This window comes from Clupea harengus, chromosome 20 (genome assembly GCF_900700415.2).
Source record: "Clupea harengus chromosome 20, Ch_v2.0.2, whole genome shotgun sequence".
Taxonomy (NCBI): Eukaryota; Metazoa; Chordata; class Actinopteri; order Clupeiformes; family Clupeidae; genus Clupea; species Clupea harengus.
In genome coordinates this window covers 4,749,425-4,776,924 of record NC_045171.1, presented here as the reverse complement: position 1 = coordinate 4,776,924, position 27,500 = coordinate 4,749,425, and the positions used below count along the sequence as shown (strand labels likewise).

Below are 27,500 nucleotides of genomic sequence, written 5' to 3'. Positions count from 1 at the left end.
GGAAAAATAATAGGAATGACGGATGTATTCATAGTGCAATCTAGTGACTGGAGTCAGTGTGTTCTGTCTAAAAATATGCATGTATGAAGATCAGTTCAAATTGGTGAAGGACTTACTGTAAGAAAAAATAATCACACTTGTTGCATAAGTTAAATACGTCCCCCATAGTCTCCATAGTCTGTTACAATTTTTAATCTGGCTGAATGAAAACTCATGATTACCATTTTAATATTCCATTTCACATGATGGCTGTAGTTTTTCTGTAGCACTGTACACATTCACTGTTCATCTGATGAAACTCACTTTGCTCACTCTGTCTCTTTGAGCACTGCTATGTCTCTTTGAGCACTGCTCTGTCTCTGCTCTGTCTCTGCTCTCTCTCTCTGAGCACTGCTCTGTCTCTGCTCTGTCTCTGCTCTCTCTCTCTGAGCACTGCTCTGTCTCTGCTCTGTCTCTGCTCTCTCTCTCTGAGCACTGCTCTGTCTCTGCTCTGTCTCTCTGTCTCTGCTCTGTCTCTGCTCTCTCTCTCTGAGCACTGCTCTGTCTCTGCTCTGTCTCTGCTCTCTCTCTCTGAGCACTGCTCTGTCTCTGCTCTGTCTCTCTGTCTCTGCTCTGTCTCTGCTCTCTCTCTCTGAGCACTGCTCTGTCTCTGCTCTGTCTCTGCTCTCTCTCTCTGAGCACTGCTCTGTCTCTGCTCTGTCTCTCTGTCTCTGCTCTGTCTCTGCTCTCTCTCTCTGAGCACTGCTCTGTCTCTGCTCTGTCTCTGCTCTGTCTCTCTTTGAGCACTGCTCTGAGATCAGCTGCCAGTGTTTGGGATATGCCAGGCCTCTGTGCCATGCTTCCAAGCAGAGGGAAATCAGGGTCAGAAAGCCAGACACCTTCATGAAGCTCTGCCACCGGAGGGCACATGAGACATGGGTACACGGCGAGGGCACATGAGACATGGGTACACGGCGAGGGCACATGAGACATGGGTACACGGCGAGGGCACATGAGACATGGGTACACGGCGAGGGCACATGAGACATGGGTACACGGCGAGGGCACATGAGACATGGGTACACGGCGAGGGTACATGAGACATGGGTACACGGCGAGGGCACATGAGACATGGGTACACGGCGAGGGCAAACTCGCTTCACTTATGAGCTCGCTAATCAGAGCGCTGCTTGTGCAATATCACCCTGTGCCATTCTATTTTGAGTGCCAGAAGTGAAGTTGATGTGATTTGTGCTATTTTCTGATGGTGTGGGAGAGCGGTTGCTAAGCTTAGTTCTCTCCAGCCACATCAGCACAGGAGTCTGTGAATGAAACAGACAGGGCTGCCATTGGCCAGCGGGCTGCTTTGAAGGAATAACTTGCAGTTTCTCTCCTTCTCAATTTATAATAACACACTTAAAGAGCAGTGAAAAGAGAATATTCCTGTATTTAATTGGCATCTTGCTTATTCATTTGAGGTTGATTTTTAATACATTTGTCAACATGTTTACATCTAGGGTCTGAAAGATGTAAACAAATGCAATAAAATGCTTGAAGCAGAAACAAGACAGATGAGAATAATACGGAATTGCAGATGCGGAAGTAATCAGATATGCTGGCTCTTTCTCATGCCTTCAGGAGCACCTCAACATTTCTAGTCCAGACACAGTTTGCATACATAACGTTGCTTTAATGACTTGCGGTTTCCGTGCAGAAGTTGTAGGCATCACTTCTCTTCCTCCGAGCTTCCTACCCTCATCGCCTCTCTCTCTCTCTCTCTCTCTCCCTCTTTCTCTCTCTCTCTTTCTCTCCCTCTCTCTCCTCCCTTGCCTTCTTAACAATACAAGTGGTAGTTAAGACCACTTCCATTTATACCAGCGTCTGACTGACTCTGAAAGTAGGTCGGTTGGGCCTCACACTCAATGCCCAGCTCTCTCTCTCTCTCTCTCTTTTCTCTTTCTTTCTCTCTCTCTCTATCTATCTCCCTCCCGCCCTCCCTCTCTCTCTTTCCTGGGATGTAGATTGGTGCTGTGCATAAGTAATTCATGCTGAATGTCTGATGATGGAGCTGGAGCTCATGATTATTGCAGGTGTGTATTTTCATGGAAACTCCCTTACCTCAATCCCAGCTCTCCACTCCACCCCACACCTCTCACAGAAGCCCGAGTCAGGAGTGGTCTGTGGGGCCCACACTGTTGAGGAAGCACAGAGGAGACTGGCCAGTGAGGACGGAGCTATGTAGTGAGTACACTTCGGGAGATGTGCTAGGGACAGATGCTAGCACTCCGTGGTTTTAGCCTCCATGCTAGCATGTCTGCCTCTCATGTTGGAGGGTACGGGTTTAAGTTTGATGCGGGACTGTGCTTCTCATGATGCAGTGTGTGACCTGTACTGTTTGATGCAGGACTGTGTTTCTGCACTGAATACAACTGGAGAATTAGGAGTGCTTCTGTCCTCTTCCTTGTAGACATGCTCATGATTATCATCAGTCAGAGTAATTGGGGTGTGTGTGTGTGTGTGTGTGTGTGTGTGTGTGTGTGTGTGTGTGTGTGTGTGTGTGTGTGTGTGTCTGTGTGGGTGTGTGTGTGTGTGTGTGTGTGTGTGTGTGTGTGTGCCTGTGTGTGTGTGTGTGTGTGTGTGCCTGTGTGCCTGTCTGTGTGTGTGTGTGTGCCTGTGTGTGTGTGTCTGTGTGTGTGTGTGTGTGTGTGTGTGTGTGTGTGTGTGTGTGATTTTGGCTCACCTCTCCTAAACCCTGAGGTCCCTTTTGGTCGCTTCACGGCAAACTAGGGTAGAATCTCAGCGCAACCCAGAAACAGAAATAATCTGAGCTCACTGCCTGCTGAAGTGGCTGACTACTGGCCTCATTCAAGTAGTAGCAAAGTGGCTGCAAGAGAACTTCTCCTTGGCTCAGATAGATCGCTGCAGGCTTGTCTAGGTTTACCTTGATAGATAAGGTTGTAAGTGACTGTTATTGACCACACTTGTTCCTCAGTGCTGTCGACGGTCTCTTTTTAATCAGTAATCGGTGAAATACGATCTCCGTGACCTCCACTGACCTGCCAATCAAGACCTGCAGTAAAGACCCCTAGCCATCCCATCCATCTCCTGTGTAATTTGACCTCACTGTCATTGACTATACAGTAAAACACATACCATACACTAATGTAAGTTCACTCCACTCTGTGAGAGGCCATTTGTAATTTCATGACAAATTAAAGCAACACGATGCCACAATTTGCCCCCTTTTGAGGCATGTTTTTATAAGAAACTGCTTTTGATATCATCTTTAAAATCATCTTGATGGTATATGGTCATGTGAAGGAGCGATACACACACCTGCTGTCCCCACTAGCCATTCAGGCTCGACACGGTGTGATTCTATGCTCCAGGTCGGAACACCCCACGAAAGAAAAGCCTTCTGAGGATAACATTGCCATGTCTTTGACAACACTATTGCCCAAAGGTGCCATTTAGCACGTTAGCAGACATGAATCTGTTTGTAAGGTTTTTGCATGCCTTTTAGATAGTTGGCTTTCTACTTTTAGACCAAAACTCCATATTGCTGCTTTAACACCCTGCCACAGATTGTTACCAAGCGGGAGCATATTGCAGCATTGACTTTTATGATTCATCAGCTCGCTGCTTTTTGAAGAGGCTGGCTGGTACAGAGATGGTTTAGCTGCATCCACAGCGAGACAGACAGACAGACAGACAGACAGACAGACAGACAGACAGACAGAGATGGCTTTTGCCCGGCAGGACTGATGATGGCTGTGTGTGTACAGGGCTGCTCTGAGTCAAGCGCCTCCGCACCCCCACCCTGATCCCCCTCGGCAAGGATCCTGATGACAGTTTGTGATTTTGTGTTCTTTTGAACCTTTTGCGTGCCACCCACCGGACGTGGGTGCCCCTTGGCAAGTCTCTGTGTTGCCATCACCGTGTTGCCTTTACCCCCTGACCTGCCACTGTGCCCTCCGGTCAGACTAGAGGCAGGCTGAGATGTGTTCTTTAGGAGCAGATAAGAACCCCTTGCACAGCTCTGCTGGGTTAGCCTGCGGTCGCTGAGACCTCAGCAAGAGGTCAGCAAGAGGTCAGCAAGAACTGTGCGAGGGGTCCCAATTTGCACCTCAAGTTTATACTCCTTCTAGGTTGGCTCAGATGGAATATTCTGACTTGGTGGCCCTGCATCCAGTCTGACAGGAGTAGAGTCCAATCTGGTATTTAACATAAAGAATGGCGTGGTTATTGATGATTGCACCCTAAAATTAAATTTCTGTCACGGGGCTGGGCCCTCTTGAAACTGGTACAATGTCGTAAATTCTTTGACAAACATATGCCTTGTTGTCAGTGCAGTGATTGGATTGAATCTCTAAACTCGACAGCCTTATATAATACTGCTCATCTGAGTGATGATGGAAACGCCACTGCCCTGTGTGGCCTCAGATTTCATTGTAATCCCACATGATGCGTTCTACTTTCTGTTCAAGTCTTCACTGCTGTGTCATTCTAACCTTTGTGGAGGCAGGTAATGACTAACGCACCTCTCTGCACCTGGTTGTGAGCAATATCCTGAGCCATTTAGGGCTTCTCGTGCCGCCATGACGACGGAAATACTGTGCCTTCATTCCACCTCGCTTTTCTTTTTTTTTTAAAGATTTTGAGTTTTGGGCCTTTTTGCCTTTGATGAGATAGGACAGTGAAGGCTTGGACAGGAAATGGGATGGAGAGAAGAGGTGGGGAGTGGGATCGGGAAATGACAGCGGGTTGGATTCGAACCCGTGTCCCCGTGGGCGTTCAAGCCCGTATATGGTCGGGGCTACTGCTTGCGCCCCCATGATAAGCATTAACATGTTGTACATGATGCTCCCCAACTTTGCTTGAGCTTGAACATTGCTTGCAAGAGAACGCCGACTCTAAGTTCACCCGTCATTATTTTTGAAAGTAGCAGGTAGGTTGCTTTATTTCCGACATGTATGTTATGGCTCATTCCAGACAACTCGGAATTCGGAATGTCCGACATGATATTTCCAGCTTTAATGCGTTCAAGCCAAATGAAAACATAATAATGTGGTGATGATTCATCAGTGTGCATTTCCCTTCCATCTGCTGGGTGTCAAACTTTTTGGTTTATTATGACACGCTGCCTCTTGATGCATCTTCTCACACATTAAAAAAGGTTTTTAGCCTTTGTTATAGTCAAGGTGTCTGTTAGGCACGGTCAGGTATTGATAATGATGCCTAATTAATTACACGACGCACCTCACTGAAGCCAGGTATATTTTCTTCTAGTGCACTTTTCCGAGTTGGAAATATCCGAGTTTCGAGTGGTTTCGAACGCAGCGTTATAGGTCAAGCTAGACGCTATGTTAAACATCATGCCTCTGGTTCCAGAATGTCGGCATGCTATCTCAAAGCACACACTGGGGCGGCGTTAGGCTGTCTCTCTTTAGTTCAGTGTAAACAAGCAAAGGCGACATGATGAGGGGTCTTCTTAATGGCAGTATAGGGGATCTCTGTTTAAAAAAAGACACCCAATAGAGTACACCCTTACCTTAAGGTTGCCAGATCTGCTGCAGGGTGCCTCTGCAGCCTTTCTTGTAATTATGATTGACAGGTGCAGAGCAGTTAAGCCTGTTAAAGTCTGCCAAGCTGTTAAAAGTCTGCCGCCATACTCCTGGGTGACAACAGTAGCTGTAACAACTGCCACTGAGTTGCACATATATGTAATATATATAATACCTACAAAACCAGTGAAGGAGATATGACTAGAGCTGAGAAATAGAATAACCTCTTTTTCCATGGTGTTGCCATCACTATGTTTATCAATGATTACACTCACACACCCCCATAGCTGGAGTCTTGACATTTTATATGATGACAAATCCAAGCTAAAATTGAGCAAAAGAGTTTTACAGGGAAACAGACTCTTCAGGGCTGTGGCTTGTCAGAGTGAATTCACATATCTGATAGTAATGTGGTATTGGGGTTTACTGATCCAAAAAGTGATCAGTATCCAAATGAAGCCCCCTGGTCTTGATAGTGTCCCCTGTCCCCCCTTGTGTGTCTCTATCATCTGTCCCTGGTCTTGGTAGTGTCCCCTGTCCCCTTTGTGTGTCTCTATCATGTCCCTGGTCTTGGTAGTGTCCCCTGTCCCCTTTGTGTCTCTCTATCATGTCCCTGGTCTTGGTAGTGTCCCCTGTCCCCCCTTGTGTGTCTCTATCATCTGTCCCTGGTCTTGGTAGTGTCCCCTGTCCCCTGTGTGTCTCTCTATCATGTCCCTGGTCTTGGTAGTGTCCCCTGTCCCCTGTGTGTCTCTCTATCATCTGTCCCTGGTCTTGGTAGTGTCCCCTGTCCCCTTTGTGTGTCTCTATCATGTCCCTGGTCTTGGTAGTGTTCCCTGTCCCCTTTGTGTGTCTCTATCATGTCCCTGGTCTTGGTAGTGTTCCCTGTCCCCTTTGTGTGTCTCTATCATGTCCCTGGTCTTGGTAGTGTTCCCTGTCCCCTTTGTGTGTCTCTATCATCTGTCCTGACTTTCTTTATCATCAGTTTAACCCTTCCCTTTCCTCCCTTCTCTCCTTACTCTATTCACGTCCTCTATCTATCCCGTCCTGTCCTTTCTGATGTCTTAAGACAGTACCGTATGCTAGGGAGACGAAGGGCTCCATGTAATCTGGTTGAACGTGTCTCTGCAGTGAGTCCTGGTAGAGCGGGGATTGCAAATGGGGTCCACTCTCTCTCTCACTCACACACACACACACACACACACACACACACACACACACACACACACACACACACACACGCACACACACAGAGACACACATGCACACACCCCTTTTCCCATCCCCCCGTCATACAATCACGCGACTCTCCACGCGCTCTCTCTCCCCCCCTCCTCTCCAGCATGCGTATAGGCAGTGTCACCATGACAACGGCTGCAATTGTCATGGCGCTGGCAGCTCGCGGTCTGTGCTTCACTCAACCAGCTTTGTTCACAAACAGATGCTACGTGTGTCCCTGGAGAAACCAGCAGCAGCAGCGGTAGCTCTTGTGTTTACATCTCATTTCCATTCATTGATAATCTTTGTGCACCAGGCCTGAATACACAGGAGGCACAGCTGCAAGCTCTCAGCTTGAGTACTGTATTTCTGGATGCATTTGTTACTCAATGCCCAGTTTACTAGCCTGTAGTGATTTAAAGGCCATTGCTTATGTGAAAGAACCAATCCTGTGGCCTGTGGCCTGTGTTGTTTGGAGAAAAAAGCAATCGGTTATTAGTAGCAAATGATTTTTAGAAAAGCATATTGTATTGAACAACTGTCGATATATATTTCCCAATAGTAAACCAGCAATACATCAGAGGTCAATGTCTCATGGAGTGCAGTGCACGCTCTTGAGATGCCTCTGTGGTTTGTGCTCCAGTGTCTCCATCTAGTGGTCGTGATGTGTAACGACACCAAGGAGAGTGCAGCAGCAAATAGGGGATGATGTCATTGTTTCCTGGCAGTCAAAACATGGGGCATGCGGCGTGTTGCTGCTATTCCAATGTTCACAGCTTGAGCAACACAGAGTAAGGGGACAAGCATGGCCATCTGTGGTCCTGTGTCTGTCAGCAGGGCTGTGCCACTCACAGCAACAGCTCTCAGACTGCAAAAGAAGCTGCCGACCAAATACTCAACACTTTGATTAGCAAATGTAAACATAATAATATGGTGATGATTCACAGTGATGCTGTGTCTATGACATGTTCTAAATGAAAGGTTTGATGTTTGTATACAGTGTTTTTCCTTAGCTGTGGTGTTTTTGGCACCACCCTCTGGACAGAATCCATGTGTCAGTTTCTTTACATAGGTCCTGCTATGTCTGGGAAGAAGCAAGATGGTAAACACGGAAAACTGTTCATACAACGTTTAATGACTCGTGTGTTTAATGACAGCATGTTAACACACTCAACAGTAGACAGCATAGTGAAAGCATGAGTTGTCATCTTCATCTTGAAGGACACAGTGTGTAGTCATGTTTTACCTCTGAAACCTCTTCGATATGTTTGTATGCTTATCAGATCCGGCTCCCGGATTGTTAGAGTGCCTTTGCCATAGGTATTCGTGTGAATGAGCTGTTCCTCATTGGACTGTGAAGGTCGCCGCAGGCAAAGCAGCGTGGCTATGCCTGCAGGCTGGCCCCAGGCTGTCAACACGGGACACTTTGAGGCCACTGGCATCATTACCCAAGACCGGGCACCTTGCGAGGGCGCACAGGGATCTTGACAGCGCAGAGCGGCCGTTCTCTGCGTTTTAATTGGTTCCCCGACAAGGACCTTGTGTGAGAGCAGAGACCTGTGAGAGGGCAGAGCCAAGGGCAGATTTGCGGTGCTCCAGTCAGCCCCCCCCACCCCACTGTCAGGGCACTGGAGCCTCGGCGGTGTCCAATGCTGTGTGGTATTGACAGAAGTGGGGGGGGGGGGGCCGGCAAGACTGTGGACGTAGGGAGATTACACATTACACCCACTGGGAGCCTGGTTTGAGTACATTACAGGAGGTTCAAAGCTTGCCAAACCACAGGAAGAGAATGAGGGAGAGGTTGTGTGGAAGATATGCATTTCAGATACTCACAGCAACTAGATACTAGCAACATGCACTTCCATTTTTATACTATGTATAGCCTACATAACAGAAATGTGTCTGTTTCCAGAAGGTTTTTTGTATATTAATAAATAGTTAGCCGAGGTAGACTATCACCTTTCACTCATACATATTAACACAGTAACGGTTATTGAGTGAACCAGAATGCACATTAGTGTATCACCACGTGATAATGCCATCAGTATCCTTCTTTCCTGTTTGTGCAAGCAATCAATGCCGTTCATCCGTTTTTCCTGCTTTTCTTAATGCAAGCCCATATTTCCGTCTATAATGGATGTAGGACTTCTCGTTGAGCTGCATTTTTTCGTGTTTCTTCACAATTTTGAAACACGACCGCTTAAGACCTTGGGGAAGAAAATGACAGTTACATTAATGCCCACTTTACTCCACGACACATCTCCGTTTTAATGATGCATCTATCACTGTGTCTATTCGCATAAATGCAGCGAAATTGACAAAGTCCTCTCCCCATCGTGTCACCGTATAAACTCAACGAGGAGAAGAGTTTATTTCCTGTAATGTTTTTTCTTCGATCGTAGAAAAGCCGCAACAAGTGAAGCAGCAATAGATGGCAAAATACAGGTCACTTACCGCCATCTAGCGATCAACTCTGGAACATATATTACAGGATTTGCTTTAGCTCAGGTGTTGCAGTAACAGTTAGTGGAGGTGGAAAGTGATTAATTCAAAAGAATGTAACTTTTTCTCTACTTTCTCTGACGTGGACTTGACGTGGATCTATAGTTGAGTATGAGCGCAGACTACGCTGTATTGTTGCTTCAGCATGAGACTCATGGCTCATTATTCCTAAAGGTCTGAACTTTGGCATTGTTGAATGTTTTTATGTCCAACTTATTGACCATACCACAATTAATCCGTTTGTAGAAAAAGAAACAAAAATCCACGCATCATGTTGATTACATTTTAAAGGCAATTTTGGGATGGAAATTGTGATGTTAAGTAATTTTCAATATTCAACATGTAAATACTTATAAGTGAAAATAAATCCCTAATGTCTTGCTCTAGGAATTAAGAACAGAAGCAGGTTATGCTTACACTAATGTGTACTGTCATCCGTTGATGTAGGTTGATGCTTTTCAGATGAAAGTGGAAGGGCCGGCCTAACTGGTTTACTGGGCGCATTAAAGGATCACTTTACAGCCAGTTTTTGTAATGTGAGAGGAAAATATGCTCCTGAGTAGGAAGCACAATTTCATGCTCGCTTTCGATTACTTTCTTCCTTCGGACCAAGAGCGCCGCAGTTTAGTGAACACACGCCCTGTGTTGGCCGGATCAACAGAGCCTGGCCCATGAATCTTTAATGGCCGTTTTAGAAGTCATAATAGCGAATCACTAATGTCCGTTAATGATCTCAGAGTACAACCGGCCCCGCCTAGATGGCTGCTCATTCCTGCCTCTGAGGATACTTTAGATATGGTTCAAACTTAGTAGCATCTTCTTGTGCTCGCTAACCGTTCCGCGTACTGTTTTAGATCTTCAGAACTGTTTTGTCTGTTTTCTGGTGTCGCAAACATGGCTATGACTTTTCCTCTGAAAAGATCTACATCAGGTAGGCTGATTTTTTTAATTTCTTCTGGGTCTTCACATTGATGTTTTTGTTTAGTTATTATCCAGAGGGACATTTGCTTAATCTTCTTTTGATCATGTAAGATTGATGTAACACGATTTTTTAATATGATGTTACATGTAGAAAAATGCCGCAACAAAAGAGTGAACCATTCATTTATCAATGGAGCTGTCCATGGTGCTGATGGTATTTTATCGCTGAGAAACAGGCCCGTTTTGACCTTCTTGACTTGCTATGGGACTTGCAGAGGCTTGCAGTAACCTTTTCTCGGCTTTAAATTCAGTATGGCATTTGGACATCGGTGTGATGTTATAATACAAATACTGCATGGACAGAGCTTCTTTGACAACTTTCATGTTCTCTACAATCCCCATTGTCCCGGTTTGAATAATGACGCAGTGTTGGGCGTTCTTGTCCGAGTTACAGCCTTTATGCCTGTTTGCCTGCAACGATTTTTAGATTAATTTGTCTCTTTTTTTCTCACTTATTTCTGTTGGCTTTTGAACCTGGTTTCTATTAAGCTGTTTAATTGGGCTGAATCAGTACAAGGAATGTGTTTTATTAATGTAATGCTGTGTAATCCATGGAATCACTTGCTTCAACACCATGCCAATTAAGCAGATCGCTCAGATGCCATATGGTAGGCCATAAAACATCATGAAAAAAAAGAAGTAATTTCTTGTGCTGCAAAAACATAGATACCCCACTGATCCAGACACGATTGTATTTTATAATGTACTGGGCATGAGCTGGGTTTGATCGTACAGTAGGTGGCACCACCGCTAAGGTTTTGTGTTCATAAATCATGAGGCAGGATGAATAGAGTGGTAGCGCTGGATGGGGAGGGTGGAGGGATGAGCACTTGGCAGTTACCGATGGTACAGGCTGAAGCCCTGTCTATAGGGTGCGGTCCCAAACCACTTTTGATGGTTGGTTTGATTTCATTAGACAGTGACTGCACGTGAAACCTACCAATGGCTCCCTGGCCCGTGATTAACGAAAAAAGAATTAACTAGTCAAATTAATTTGCGTACCTTCCCAACGGAATTAATATTAGATGCTAGTAATGAGGAAGGCGGCACCTGCCATGGCTCGTTTTGTTCAATGAGGTGGTTAAATAAATAGATAGATGACCTCTATATGTGTATGTGTTTGGCTGATTCTGTAGAATGAATGGTTCTTTTGGGTTTCCAATTGTCTTGTATAATATAGCCAACGTTAGCTCGGAGTGTTACATATTTTATGAAGAACTACTGACAGGTCACTTTGGGGTTAACTTATAACTTTAGTTTTGTCTGATCAGAAGTGAATGGAAGTTTTAAATGCCTCACTGTATCAGTGAAGCTTATTTGATGGGTATCCTGACAACAGAGATAGCTCTTGGGGGCAAACACTGCAGTGCCATGGTAACTGAACATGTGGGCGACGCGTTTCCTATGTTGTAGCTGTTTGGTCATCCTCATCTCCGCTCCGTTCGAGATTAATGTTCGTTTAAAGAATTCTGTCGAGTCGTTAACTGGTATTTCCTTATGTTAGCGCGCCTAAAATTCGCATCACGTACTTCTACTCCAGTAGTGTAGGGAAATGCGTGCCACGCTATCAGTCACGCTGTCAGAGCCGCTCAGCCTTCTGCTTCATACCCGCGGTCAGGTTTGTTTGGGTGTCTGTGTCCTTACTCGCCTCTACGCAGCTTTGGAAAACGTTCTCCGCACCACACAGCGGTTGGGGGAGGACAGTAAAGCTATGTGCTCCAAATAGTATGAACAGTCCTACCGTTGGTCTGTGATCAGAAACAAGTCACATATGATCTAATTAAAAGCAAAACGAGCATATTTGTGGCGAGTGATGGTGAGGTGAAACGTTCCTATTTCAAAGGCTTCCCCAGGTATAAAACTTAATTGCGCGTCTGTGAAAAACAGTCCACTTTATATGATCTAAAGGCAATATTTTTATATTTCAACAGCCAGTTATCAATTTTCAGAAGCGTGGCCACGGCTACATGAAGCGTAAGCTACGGTGTTAGAGTTTTTTTTTTCACAGGGGCTGCGCTGGCGGAGTTTCCAGATGACGTTTTAGTCCTGTATCTCCGCCCGTCCTCCCCTCGCGGTACTCCTCTGAATGGAATGCAAACACAGAACGCAGTTCACCGCTTCGCTCCCTCATTGTACAGGATAGCGCATTTGAAAAGAAGCCCCTTATACACTCTCATGTGACGTGACAAAGCCAGCGAGAGGAAAAGAAGACATCAAATGTATTCAGCCATATGTGATTATATCCAATCTAGCCTTCTCTTCTCCTGTCATGTGCATGGGGGAAGCATTAACCGTTAAATCAAATCTGAAATCATGCGACGATGGATGTGCTCCGTCTTTATTTGCTAACAGGTGTTTCTACTCGCTACACATGAGGAGTCCTCCGGTGTCACCTGCGTCTCCGTTGACTTTTGCGTGAACCTTGACGGGTTTTGTGGGATGGTGCAAAACGTTTTTTTTTTTAGCTTTTGGAAAATTAGTAGCGATGCTCTGATAATGACATAGAGTTCACGGGAGACTGATGCCTCCCGCTGCAGTGGTGTGCTGCCCGCAGACTCCTGAACATGTCTCAAATGTTTTTTGAAGAATACTTTTTGACCAGATAGTAATGCGGTATTTTTTTTAAGATGAGCCCAGTAAAGATGGCATTTTAATCGAGAACTTATAAGAAACATTTGAACTCTTTCATTTCACACATCCTCTATTTAAAGAATCTCTCTCGTCGTTTGGAAAGAACAATGACTGCGTTGGGCATTTGAGAGCTGACATGGATATCGAGGGTGCGTAAAACCACGATTTCTGAGTAAACCACCACTCACTGCTTGTGGGGCGACGCGCAGCGTAATCTGGAAGTTTTCTTTGGGGGACCACCGACAAACTGGCTATGGCTGCGGCGATCGCCAGCTCCCTAATTCGGCAAAAGAGGCAGGCGAGGGAGCGAGAGAAGTCCAACGCCTGCCGCTGCGTGAACAGCCCGAGTAAAGCCAAGCAACCGTGCGAGAAGCCCAGCCGGATAAGCGTTTTCTCCCGGGTCAAACTCTTTGGCTCCAAGAAGAGGAGGCGAAGACGACCAGGTGTGCTTATGATAACGTTACATTAATGTTGTCACATCTTATTTTCATTTCACTTGTTTATCATTATTATCTGCACTCTTTGGCTCCAAGAACAGGAGACGAAGAGGACCAGATGTGCTCATGATAACGTTACATTAATGTTGTCACATCTTATTTTCATTTCACTTGTTATTTATTATTATTATCTGCATCCATGCAACCCTATACGGCATATAAATCGTATGCAATAGTTGGTATCTCTACCTAAAGTTAGTTACATTCAGTGAAGTTGATTAACAGCACTGTTAAATAATGCCTAGGTACACTCTATAACACTTAAATTCATTTTATGGAATTCCCTACTAAAACATTAATGTGCGTTTCATGTCATTTCACGGATCCAAGTTTTCCTATTTGGTTTTCAGGAAAAATAGGATCCATACATAGAGCCAAACTAAACAGCTTACGTGTGGTGCACAACAACAACTTGATGTGATGCTTAGGCTAAACCTAGTTTTCTGTAGCCTTCATTCCACCTCCCTTTTGGCCTAATCCCAGGGGCAAGAGGAAGACAATTGAAAGCCAGCTAAGCAGGTTTTGCGTGGGAGAGAACCTTTTTAAAATCTTTTTTATTTATACTCGCTGTACTGAGAAATACCTTCCCTCCCTTCTTTCATGGGCATCAGTTTGGTTGACTGAATTCTGTTAGTTCTGTGCGTAATTTCTGTGGCTGCTGTAGTTCGTTTTAAACCACAGATCCATCGATGTATTAATTGACAGGTTGGATTTGGAAGTCTGTGCAGAGGGGTCAGTATAGCCTTTTTTTAGGGATCTCCAAAACAATGAAAGATGATCTGACCCCCTCACACTCTCGAGCAAACAGACACACACACACACACACACACACACACACACACATGAGGTGTGGAGAAGAAGGAGTAAGGAGAGGAAAGCTGGGACAGAGGGGGTTCACAGACCTTACTTCTGTCTGGTGTGTGTGTGTGTGTGTGTGTGTGTGTGTGTGTGTGTGTGTGTGTGTGTGTCAACCAGAGTGTGGCTGTGTGATATCCGCACCTCCCACAAACTGGCTGACTGATTGGCATCGCTCAGATCAGTTGAAGGATGAGAACCTCAACTCTCCTTTTATGTAACTTCTCATTTATAAGCAACATCCTCTTCTCTCAAGTCCCTTATATCTCTATCTCTCTCCCGCTCCAATCTCTTTCTTTCTCTCTCTCTCTCCCACTCCCATCTCTTTCTTTCTCTCTCTCTCTCCCACTCCCATCTCTTTCTTTCTTTCTCTCTCTCTCCCACTCCCATCGCTTTCTCTCTCTCTCTCTCCCGCTCCCATCTCTTTCTCTCTATCTCTCTCCCACTCCATTCTCTCTCTCTCTCTCTCTCTCTCTCTGTCTCTCTCGGGGCTCTAAAGAAAGAGGCGTTTGCTGTTCCGTTCATCCCCTGTGATTTTAGATGTGTGGTGCACCATCAGATGTGTTTTGATTTAAGATGTGTGTGTGTGTGTGTGTGGGGGGGGGGGGGGTGCACCATCAGATGTGTGTGTGTGTGTGTGTGGGGTGCACCATCAGATGTGTGTGTGTGTGGGGTGCTCCATCAGATGTGTGTGTGTGTGTGGGGTGCACCATCAGATGTGTGTGTGTGTGTGTGTGGGGTGCACCATCAGATGTGTGTGTGTGTGTGTGTGTGTGGGGTGCACCATCAGATGTGTGTGTGTGTGGGGTGCACCATCAGATGTGTGTGTGTGGGGTGCTCCATCAGATGTGTGTGTGTGGGGTGCTCCATCAGATGTGTGTGTGTGGGGTGCTCCATCAGATGTGTGTGTGTGTGTGTGGGGTGCACCATCAGATGTGTGTGATTTTAGATGTGGGGTGCTCCATCAGATGTGTGTGTGTGTGGGGTGCTCCATCAGATGTGTGTGTGTGTGGGGTGCACCATCAGATGTGTGTGTGTGTAGATGTGGGGTGCTCCATCAGATGTGTGTGTGTCTGGGGTGCATCATCAGATGTGTGTGTGTGTGGGGTGCACCATCAGATGTGTGTGTGTGTGTGTGTGGGGTGCACCATCAGATGTGTGTGTGTGGGGTGCACCATCAGATGTGTGTGTGTGTGTGTGTGGGGTGCTCCATCAGATGTGTGTGTGTGGGGTGCATCATCAGATGTGTGTGTGTGTGTGTGTGGGGTGCACCATCAGATGTGTGTGTGTGTGTGTGTGTGGGGTGCTCCATCAGATGTGTGTGTGTGGGGTGCACCATCAGATGTGTGTGTAGATGTGGGGTGCTCCATCAGATGTGTGTGTGTGGGGTGCACCATCAGATGTGTGTGTGTGTGGCGTGCACCATCAGATGTGTGTGTGTGAGGTGCACCATCAGATGTGTGTGTGTGGGGTGCACCATCAGATGTGTGTGTGTGTGTGTGTGGGGTTCACCATCAGATGTGTGTGTGTGTGGGGGGTGCTCCATCAGATGTGTGTGTAGATGTGGGGTGCACCATCAGATGTGTGTGTGTGGGGTGCACCATCAGATGTGTGTGTGTGTGTGGGGTGCTCCATCAGATGTGTGTGTAGATGTGGGGTGCACCATCAGATGTGTGTGTAGATGTGGGGTGCACCATCAGATGTGTGTGTGTGTGTGTGTGGTGCACCATCAGATGTGTGTGTGTGTGTGGGGTGCTCCATCAGATGTGTGTGTAGATGTGGGGTGCACCATCAGATGTGTGTGTGTGTGGCGTGCACCATCAGATGTGTGTGTGTGGGGTGCACCATCAGATGTGTGTGTAGATGTGGGGTGCTCCATCAGATGTGTGTGTGTGGGGTGCACCATCAGATGTGTGTGTGTGTGGCGTGCACCATCAGATGTGTGTGTGTGAGGTGCTCCATCAGATGTGTGTGTGTGGGGTGCACCATCAGATGTGTGTGTGTGTGTGGGGTGCTCCATCAGATGTGTGTGTAGATGTGGGGTGCACCATCAGATGTGTGTGTGTGGGGTGCACCATCAGATGTGTGTGTGTGTGTGGGGTGCTCCATCAGATGTGTGTGTAGATGTGGGGTGCACCATCAGATGTGTGTGTAGATGTGGGGTGCACCATCAGATGTGTGTGTGTGTGTGGTGCACCATCAGATGTGTGTGTGTGTGTGGGGTGCTCCATCAGATGTGTGTGTAGATGTGGGGTGCACCATCAGATGTGTGTGTGTGTGGCGTGCACCATCAGATGTGTGTGTGTGGGGTGCACCATCAGATGTGTGTGTGTGGGGTGCACCATCAGATGTGTGTGTGTGTGTGTGGGGTGCTCCATCAGATGTGTGTTAATTTGTCAGGCTGTCATGGCCGTGTTCCCCAGCAGTGGTGGGGTGGCTCCCGGCAGGCGGGGGGGGGGGGCTGGGGGGACTGGGGGAGGAGAGCTTATGTAAGGCACATGTGGCGGCTCAGCTCAGCTCAGCTCGGCTCAGTTTGGCTCGCTGGCGCTGTGCAAGTTTCTCCAGCGTGAGGTGAGCCTGACAGCTACTCCTGCGACGGCTTCTCTTCCTGTCCTCACACGCTCACACCTCCACCTAGTCCTAACACTAGAAAGAGAGTGCGAGGGAGTGAGTCAAAGAATGAGTAGTGTGTGTGTGTGTGTGTGTGTGTGTAAGAGAGAGAGAGAGGCTGCCTAACATTAACCCTCTCCATCTCGTTACTGTCTCCATAAAGCTCTGTCCCATTTCCTCTGAAGTCACCTTTAATATAGTTCATAGTTACTCCTGTAATCCAATACCACAGCATATCAACCAGAGTGTGACTGGTTCCAACAGCTGTAATAGTTTGGATTGCAGTCTTTTAAAGATTTAGATGCTTGCTAATACAATGCACCCCTTTGCCACATTGGCATTGGAATGAATGCAGATAGCTTCTTTGTTGTCTCATCATCAGTGCATCATGTGTAGAGTCCACATACTTTTCATTTACAGATCTTCATGTGGGCAGAACCTGACAGTTTGAACAGGATTGTCTGCTTCCTGGGCGCCTCAGTAAAGGTTGGAAGCGGGCAGGTATCAGTGTGCAGAAAATAGTCCAGGCCTGCCAATTGCCAAGGCAACCTTTTGTGAGTGTGAAAAAGGCAGGTAGAGGAGATGAGAGGGGGGAAGAGATGAAAGGTGGTGTCAGGCAGAGTAAAGGATAACTGGTGCGGTGATGGGGACAGGAGCTGGTGAGTGGGATGCCTGCACAGACAGCTAGGTGAAATGCCTCTTGCAGACTTCTCAGGCGAAAAATATAAATCCTCTCACAAAGGTAGAAGGCAGAAGAATCATTAAGTCTCGTTTATGTCAGACCATACGGATTTGCCACGGGCTTGCTGCTGTTACAAAGCCAGCCAAGCTTGCTTGCATTTGTCATAATTAGCACTGTTGGCTGTTTAATTTGGCTATCCGTAATGTCTTAGATGAAGTGGTGTCTGCAGTGCACGGTATACATCTTCCTGCTCTTTGGTGAGGCACATTGCAGTGCACGTAGATTGATTACAGGCACATGAACACAGCACCGATGGAGTCAACATTCGGGTCACACTGGGACCGGTTCTGAAAGGCGGGTAAAAAGTAGCAAATAACGAAGAAAAAAATATTCAAAAACGGCCTACAGAAAAAAAAGAACAGCCCATTAGAGGCCTGACCAGTCCTCTCTCAGACGGCCAAGCCAGGAAATGAATGTTGTCAAATATCCGAGCAAGAGAGTCTCCGTTATCAGTTAGGCTCGCGCGAAAATGAAAAAACAAAGCTGACGTGACAAGATTGTGGAGCAGGATGTAAACAGGAAGCCTCATCATGGACTTCCTGTAATCACTCAGCGATCCTGAGTTTCATCTTCAGTTGCTTGTTTCGCAAACATATTACACAAACGCTTTCAACCATGAAAGTGTAAATATTGATGGCCAATGTCTGTCTCCTTAGAATATTAATGTGAAGAGGAAATAAAGACTGCTCGTTCAATGTCTATCAGTTAACTGGATCTTCTCTTTGGGTTGAGTTTAATGCATGAGGTGCATCTAATACTAGTTCGACAAAACAGAAATCTCAGATACATTTACTCTTTGATCCTGAGCTACTCGAGCGTACCCAAGTTTGCTATGTGAAGTTTGCTAGCTTCCTCTGACTTGGGTGTGGTGTGGTGAAACTCTTTGGATTGGATATTTACCTGTCTTATCCTTTCTTTCTTGTGTCCCTCTCTCTCTCTCTGTCTGTCTGCCTCTCTATGTTTGTCTCTCTTTCTCTCTGTCTTCCTCCCTCTCTCTTTGTCTCCCTCCCTTGTAGAGCCCCAGTTGAAGGGGATCGTCACAAAGCTGTACAGTCGACAGGGCTTCCATTTGCAGCTTCAGGCAGATGGGACCATCGATGGGACAAAAGAGGAGGACAACGGCTACAGTGAGTTTTCCCCCCTCTCCACCCGTCGTCCCCGGGGCTTTGCTTTGTAGCGGTTTCACAGAGACTATACCCCACATGGTGGTCCACATTCCGTGAGAGCCCACAGGTGCTGCTTTGATACGTGCGCCAGACTGCCACTCTGGCTTTGCTGGCGTGTGCTGGAGGTCTGTCTATTTTGGGTAAGACTTTAGGGGGTCTAGAAGTGATGTTGGGTCCTAGTGGAGCAGGTTATCAAAGTTGATTTGGCTCCTCACTCTGATCTAGTCCAGGGAGTGTCAGGAGTGTAGTGGCAACTTTGACGATTAGGACACTTCCTTTTTCCTTTGGGAAAGATCAGATATGGTTTAATCTCATTGTAGTTTTGATTGAGATCACACACAGATTGTGCTCTCACACACAAGAGCTTCCTGTCCTTAATCGCATCTAAAAGGGGACTGACAATTAATCTGACGCATAGGCCTTTTAACTGGCAATTTAACTGCAATCTGCTTTCGAGTGCTACGGAGCAACCTCCACACGAATTCCCTGGACAACTCTGCACCACTGTGAAGCACCACTGGTTTAAAAACTCTGCAAAGTCCTTGCAGTGATGGACTGAAGCCCAGACCTGCTATGACAGATCAGTGAGCCTGAAGAGAGGACATCTCTTTTATACGAGTACAATTTCCTCATTTTCTACGTTTTATTGGAACAATAAACAAAACACAACAGCACACATCAAATAAACTAATTAAGGCAGTATAATTCAATAACATTTGAGTCCGTTTTGAATCTCATATTTTCTTCTTCAGCAGCTGCTGTGGGGCATGAATGCTTAACTAGTAAATCCTAGAGAGAGTTTTAACGTTGCTGAGAGAAATGTAGCAGTGCACTCATTTGTAGTTCCACGTTGGTAGTTCCACGTTGGTGGAATGAACTACCCAGCACTACCAGAGCAGGGGCGTCCCTCTCTACCTTTAAGAAGCTCTTGAAGACCCAACTCTTCAGAGAGCACTTCCTGTCCTAACTGGCACTTCGACTAGTGCGTAACTTGCAATTACAGCAGTTACATTTCTGCACTTCTTTCTTTCTTTTTTATTTCATTTTGTTATATTTCTTATGTAAAGTAGTATTTATTTATTGTTACACCAGGTTCTTTTGCTCGTAGCTTGAATATTCTCTCCCTTGTACGTCGCTTTGGACAAAAGCGTCTGCTAAATGACTAAATGTAAATGTAAATGCATGGTTGCTGTAATTTACCATTCAGCAACAATAGTCAGGTATCAGGTTTCCTCTCTCAAACACCTGCTGTAACACAGACAGATTAGCGAGATGTGGCTGGCAGGCAGGTGTGGGTTGGCATCCGAACGGTGATAGAGCCGCAAAGCGCCCATGCCTCAGAAGATGCCACGGCACTTGCCAGCCCCGTGATAATTTAAACACCGTTATATCACAGTGATGAAAAGCGGACGTAAATGATCCCGACCGACCGTGTACAATTAGTCACTTTGCCATGCTGCCATGGCCACCTCACCCAATTATCAGACCTGTGATGAGCAGTGTTACATCCCTGTAAACGCCATGGGCGGCTTCTCCAGTGGACAGCGTATCCGATTTTCTTTCATTCCCCGAGGGAGGAGCGCTGGGGGGAGAAGGGACTAGTGGTATTGTGGGGGTGTTGGTCTCTCTCTCTCTCTCTCTGTCACTCACCTTCTCTCTCTCTCTCTCTCTCTCTCTCTCCCTTTCACACTCTCTCCCGTTCTCTCCCTCTTTCTCTCTGTCTTTCTATCCCTCTCTCTCTCTTTCTATCTATCTATCTAGGTCTATCTCTCTTGTCTCTGTCCAGCAGCGGCACTGGAACTTGTTCCTCTACTTTATGGAGATGAGGTTATGTAAGAGCCGCCTGCCTTTCCCACAAAAAGTCGCTCTTTTTTTTTTTTTTTTTGCCCGTCATGATTGTTGAAGAGAAATATAAAATGCTGTTGGTGAAAAAGTGGGAAAATGTGATGCTTCTCTCTCTCACATTACAAAAATAGCATTGTTAGGAACCGGCTGCTCTTGTCTCCATGGTGACGGCAGTGCAGTCCTCTTCTCTTGGCATGTGTGTGTGTGTGTGTGTGTGTATGGGTCTGGGGAAGAGGGCATACTCTGACTCACACATGCACACACACGTCCACACAGACACACACGCACACTCACTTAATGTGCAAATATCCACTACGTGAGACATAGAGATGCAGAATCATTCATTGAGGTTGAATTTTGTTTACCAAATCTCAATAGCCCACTCCGCCCGCCGCGTAATGTCCTTCCAGAGAATGAGCTATCAGGGGCCGCATTAGGGAAACAGGTAAACAACACACTTCAGACCCTAAAAAGTACATGAAATCAATCTCACTCACCTCACGCCTCCAGAGTAAGTCAATTACCATTTTGGTGTGCATTTCTACCTTACCCACCCTGCCACCTCACTAAAACATAGTTTGCATATTCATGTCTCTCTCCTAAATGAGCTGTGGGTAACATTAAGTCAGGAAAAAAAATGAGACATTGCTCTTCAGTGTGGTGCTGCTTAAATACACACCTGCCCCCGGCCCAGAGCTGCATGACTTTCAGGAAATTATTCATTCAGGAGATATCATGCACATTTAAATCTGACTGTTTGTATCAAAAATGGTGTTTGCTTGAAGAATAGCACATCTGCTCTCTCAGTGCCAGATGAATGTGGAGAGGAGATAGATGTTCAATACATCTTCGTCTTCATCTTCATCCCTCATCCATGCCTTGGGGCTGTGAATATGTTTGTTTGCCCCTTTTTATCTTTTAATTGGTGCTAATTTGTCATTTGATTAATACACAGCAGTCGTCCTGTCTTTAAGGGGGGGAAATGCATTGAGCACTAATTAGGCTCTATTTGAGATGATTCTGTGGCAGAACTCCATTGGGGTTCGTGCCTGTTTTTAAAATTTCTGCGGTCAGTGAAGGCAGCTCAAAGAAGTCAGAATCAGCTCAGTGTTTTCTAGTATTGCATCAGCTGTTGTTGCTGGTGGCCGGATCATTTGCGCCATGGAAGATTCCAGAAACTCAGCAATGAACTTGAGAAAAAGGAAAGGGCTTCCAGAGCGGGGTTGGTCTCCTATCTCCTATCTCACATATGTGAGAGTGTCAGCCACGTGTCTCCTCTCATCCTCCCCTCCCCTCCCCCCTCATCCCCCCCCCCCCCCTTCCCCTCCCTAGGCGTCTCGCCCCCACACTCAGGTGCTCCATAAGGTAAAGGAAATTGAGTTCTCTCTTTCAAATCCCCAGTGGTGGAACACCGGTAATCCCTCTGAAATGAAGTTTATCATTGTGTGTGTGTGTGTGTGTGTGTGTGTGTGTGTGTGCACAACAGAGAGAAGCAAGGGTGGGGGAGTGAGTAGCTTGTCTGCTCATATGTGATGTGCATGTGTGTTTGTGTAGGCTTTGTTGTGAGAAAGTGAGAGAGTGTGTGTGTGTGTGTGTAGTGTTGGCCTTTTGTGAGTTCAGTCTGTAGATGCTGTATAACTGTAACAGCCATCATGAAGCCCAGCTCAGCAGTAGAGGAGGGGCAGACGGGCGGCGGTAGACATCACATGCTCCTAAAATTTAAAATGCCACGGCCTCACATCTCTGCCAACTCTCAAATGCCCATTTAATTTGCTACTGAATGCACCGCGTCCTGGTGCACTCATTTAGTGGGCATGGCTGGTGGAAGGTCTGGGTGCCAGGAGGGATCGATGACCCCAGAGAGGAGGGAGGGAAGGAGGGAGGGAGGGAGGGGAGGGGAGGGAGGGAAAGGGCCGGGCTCCAGCCTGGCTGTGCTCTGCAGACGTGGGACCGCTGCAAAGCTGCAGGGGCCTACTGAGAATAGGGGCAAGGCCTTGATGTGGGATTAGCAGGTAAGCAAAGAGTGTCAGAGTTGGGTTGGGTTGGGTGAGGGTGGCATGGCGGGTATTAATGGAGTGGGCAATGCATGTCTTGCCGCAGTGGGCACTGGCTCTTTCGTTCACCAGCCCCCACCCCACACCCCCCGAATGAAATATTAATGACCACTTCTCTTGTTTATGGTGAAAGGAGAAAAAACAGGGGGGGGGGAGTATACACAGTGGGAGACCTGCAAGAGGGAACTAATCAGGCCTGGGAAGCGTGTGCTTCCCTCCAGAGAGACAGAAAGCGTGTGTAAAAAAAAAACGTCGAGCTCAAGTTCTCTGATAAGGCGCCGCTATGCTGACCAGGAGCTGCTTTCTTTAAGAGCTTTAGAGTCGACAGTCAGCGTGTCCTCAGACGAGGGTCAGGCGCCTCGCAATCAAAGTGAGCTCAAAGTCACAGTGCCAACTGCTGCACTGGTACACACACGCGGCTCCTGCTTCAGGACTGGGGCGAGCTCGTGCTCGTGTTCAGATGATGTCTCTGGGTTGCATCAGACCACAGAGAACGAACGCCAGCTCCAGATAAAGGGAGCAAGGAGCACTGCAGAATAAATGAGGAACACTCAGGGCATGTTGCCACCAGTTCTATTGCCTGTTTTGTCGTCAGAGATCTGGTGCCTGCCATGCTCAGCCTTGGATGTACTTTTGCACTCCACTGGCTCTGATTTTTAATACCGGACTGAAGCTGGCAAATGTAGGCCAGCCTCTCTCCCACATGCAGATGTGCACTTTTTCATCCTGCCAACAATGTCAATGCCCACATCACCCTGACCGCCATTGACCCTTAAGGATTAGGCCGGGATGCCCGAGTGGACACGCCAGGCGAGGGAGGGATGGCATCTGTGACGATGATGGACAGCAGCATCAGCACTTGGCTTACAGGGACAGTCAGTCAGGAAGCAGTGCTACAGCCTTTGTTCTATTTGGAAATAGAGGTCTCTTTAAAAAAGCGATGTTTCCCGCCTCTTCATGCGCAGGTTATCCTTCAGATGCAGCTAGTGAATGGCACTGCCATGTTTTTTCTTGGCGAAGCGTGCCGGCATGCTGGCGAGCAGAGATTACGGGGGTTTATTGGGGCCCAAGCTCAGGTGGAGGATAAAGGCCTGAGGTGCTTTTGGCAGGTACAGGCAGGCCTTGGCTCACTGACTCCATTCACAGGGTGAAAGGGGCCAGGCGGTGAAGGGGGGGGGGGGGGGGGGGAGTGAGGTGTCTGTGCGGAGGGTTTGTGGGGGGAGGCTGAGAAAAATGGAGTCACTGAAAAAGTCACTGGCAGACTTGCTTCCTCTCAGGAAGCTCAGCGGGGAACCGCTATGGCTCACGATGGAGTAAGTGGCATCGCCAGACGGAAACCGTTTTTTTTTTTCAGAGAAACTAAATCAAAGAAATTTGCTTCTCAAACTCTAAGGATAACTGTTATTTTTTTTCCCTCTCCCTCTCTCTCTCTCTCCAGCCATATTCAACCTCATCCCGGTGGGGCTGCGGGTGGTGGCCATCCAGGGTGTGCAGACCAAGCTGTACCTGGCCATGAACAGTGAAGGCTACCTGTACACATCAGTAAGTACCTGCTGTGGAGTGGTCAGAGTGAGAGACTACGAGAATGTGTGTGTGTCTGTGTGTGTGTGTCTGAGTCTTTCTGTCTGAGTGTGTGTGAGTGTATGACAGAGAGATTGTGAGGAAGAGAAAATGTGAAGAGGGAAGTTTATGTGTGTCGGAGGCAGAGAGATGGCAGTAAAGCGGGCTGGAGAGCTGCGCCCGTCTCTGTTTGTGTTGCCGGCGCTCGGCAGCCCTGCAGATGAAGGTCACCTCGGCTCTGTCAGCTGCCCCAGACAAACACCTGAGTCCTGGCCATTAAACACTCCATCACACCCCACCCTCTCCCATCAGTCCGCCGACGCACCCAGCACCCAGCCGGCTGCTGCCAGTCATGGTCCTCCCTGCATCTGCCTGCCAGACCACTCCAGTCCTTCAAATAACAGCAACCCACATACAGATAGCATCCATTAACTTGCAGTTGATTTGTTCTCTTCTAACACAAGGTAATGCATTTTTTAGAGGTGAGCAAAGTCCATTCACTTGAATGTCATTGCTTGAATTTTGCTCTGTACTCCCGTCGCCTCCATGAAGAAATTATTTTGGGCAGAATTCCCCTGGCATGTTGAGCTGCTGCCAGCTGCACTTTGGGCTCAGAGATGTGTCACATACGTACTTATGATCCTGTATCTGGGATTAACCACAGTCTGGATGACTGTTGTTTCATTCCACCGCTGCCCAACAAGCTGCTCACTGCTCACACAACAAGCCCAGAAACATCCCAAGGAAACTGTGGAGGCCTTTGTGTTTGTGTTTGTTTGTTTGTTTGTTGTTTGTTTGTTTGTGCTGAGGCCCTGGTGATGGAGGATTTTAAAGAGTGTTATCTTGCACTGGTGGAAGAAATGCATTGTTTGTTGTTTTTGACAAAATTGCATCAGGTGCCACGCTCCTGCCCTGTGAAGTGGGGGCGGCTGTGGTGGCACAGTGGGCGGTCCCTCGATGTGCCCTCGATGTTTTTATGCCACCACAGGTGGGTGGCACCATTCTCTCCTCTCTTCTCCCCCCGCCCCACCCCCTTCCACTGTGGCTGCGTACGCCTGACCTTCTGCCCGGCCGTATGGCCCAGACCTAAACAAACATCGCCGGCTAGCTGGCGCTAGTCCTGGTTTCTATGGAGACGCAGTCGGTTGGGAGGAAGCGCAGTATGTGGGCTGAGTGGAGCGATGGGAAGAGGCAAAAGCACGGAGACAGAGAAACGTCTCTCCTCCTGCTCTACCCATCGCCACGCTCACCCCAGGCATGTGGTAGACCTGCCCTTCCCAAAACAAGACCCCTCTTTCAGGTCTGCCTCTCAAACCAGCTATCCTCCACTGGAAGCACATGCAGACCCATTCCCCTACTCGTGGAAGATGCATCAATCCTTACCACCACTGCTTGCATAAACAAGCCTATGCATTTCTGATCGAGTTTGGGGGTCGTTAAAAGAAATAGCTGACGGATTTACAAACCCGCCGAAATCCCTCTGAAATCTCCTGACCCGGCAGCTGGCTCCTCATCTCTGATTAATGGACCAGGTCATGAATAATTCAGCCGCCACGCCACGGCAAATAAAAAATGTCAGAATCATGCTGCTTGCACTGGGCTCGGCTGGAGAAATACGATCAGAAATATGAGTTTGTGGTTATGTGTGTGTGTGTGTGTGTGTGAGTGTTTTTAATCAGTAGTGCTGATAGTGCGCATACTTTGCTTACAGTAAGACAAAGCCCGCGTTCCACATCCTGTCTGTACAGCGTGTGTGTGTGTGTGTGTGTTTGGTTGTGTGTGTGTTGTGTGGGAGGGAAAGAACTGTAGTGTTGCATACAAAACTGGATGATTTCAGATCAGTGCAACTCTATATCTCTTCCGGTTTAAACTGGCTTTAATGTCCTCCACTGCCATGCACTCTAGTTTGATTGTCTTGCTTTGTGGTCTGTGACAAATGAAGATGATGATATCTCGGTAGTTAAAGCACCTGAAGTAATCTGTCGGTGCAACTGAATCTAAAACAGTGCATTTGTCCTGAGGCATAGAAGCACACTCTGATTGCAGTTCCCTTTTTCAAACCCTCTCTACTACACACCCCGGAATGGGATCAATAATTGTTATAATTGTGTAATTGTCCTAACGTTGTTATTTTGCTTTGTCTCTGCGTAATGATTCAGTCTTCTGTTGGTGCGTGTACATAGGAGGTTTGGGGTTTGTTTCTTATATTCACAGTTTATGGCCTTTGTTTGATAGATCATCCCTCAGCACTGTGGCAGGAAATTACCCAACGAAAAAGAACAATGAGCTTTGCCTCAATCACCCGCACACACACGCAGATATGCACGTGTTCTTTTCAGATTAATGCACCCTGTGTTCAGCTCCCAGCCAGTGATCTTAACGATGTTAGCATCACTTCGTTTTTAAGCGTATTAAATCAAAGTGGGAGATTCTAAGTGGGAGATTCACTTGGTTTATTCAATAAAAGCACCTCACGGGCATCCTAGGCTCTGCAGGGGGAGTATTGTGTTGCTATGTGGCGCGATGCTGCAGGTTGCTGATAAGGCACGGCGTGTTGAATTTAGAGGTTAGAGACCAGGTGCCACCCAGGTGCCATCCCTCAGGTGTTTCTGTGTGGGCACAACCGTAAACAATAGCAGGGAGTGTGGAACAGAACACCTGATGCTGTGAATGCTTGCCCGTGTTAATGGATTCGTACCAATGGAGCTATACCCATCATCTCTCTCTCTCTCTCTTTCTCACTCCCTCTCACTCACTTCTTTGTATATTTCTCTCTCTCTTTCTCTCTGTCTAGCATCCACGCACATTATTTCTCCCTGACACCATTTTTCATACTATAGGCCTTTTTCTATAGGAATTATTTTCAATGACTATCCTAATGGTTGTTGCATGTCATTTGGCAGCTTGCTGATATCATCACTTTCTGTGTATGTTAACCAATCATGTATGACGCCGTGGAGGAGAAGGAGCACACGGCACAGCACATGGTAATTACCTGCAGTGCCAGTGAGTCAGCCGGGAGGAAGCGAGCGGTGAGAAGGAGGCGCGGACGCGGCCGCTGTTTCTGTTGTGTAACTTCTTGATTGCTTTAGTTTGCACACTGCAGCGAGAGGTGATTTCAGGCCTTTAAACACTGCCATCAAAGCTCTCTCATCTCAAGAGAGAGAGAGCTGACTGACAGCACAGAGAGTGGGGCTTTTCTATCCCAGCGCAGTGGCTGTGTGTGTGTGTGTGTGTGTGTGTGTGTGTGTGTGTGTGTGTGTGTGTGTGTGCGTGTTTCTGTGTGTGTGTGTGTGTGT

General features: G+C 47.2%; 1 protein-coding gene across 5 annotated transcripts in view; it reads left to right on the top strand.

The window, feature by feature from the left end:
- The window catches only part of fgf13a (fibroblast growth factor 13a), a 117,785-nt gene that overhangs the window by 71,554 nt on the left and 18,731 nt on the right, over positions 1 to 27,500 (top strand). For 4 of the 5 annotated variants that reach the window (XM_031586922.2, XM_031586921.2, XM_031586924.2 and 1 more), the window contains 2 exons: positions 18,593 to 18,703; positions 24,080 to 24,183. In XM_031586922.2, the coding sequence (XP_031442782.1) occupies positions 18,593 to 18,703; positions 24,080 to 24,183 (215 nt within the window). Of the gene's footprint in view, positions 1 to 10,564; positions 13,316 to 18,592; positions 18,704 to 24,079; positions 24,184 to 27,500 lie in introns of those variants that run through there. The other variant, XM_031586923.2, reaches the window with a different exon arrangement.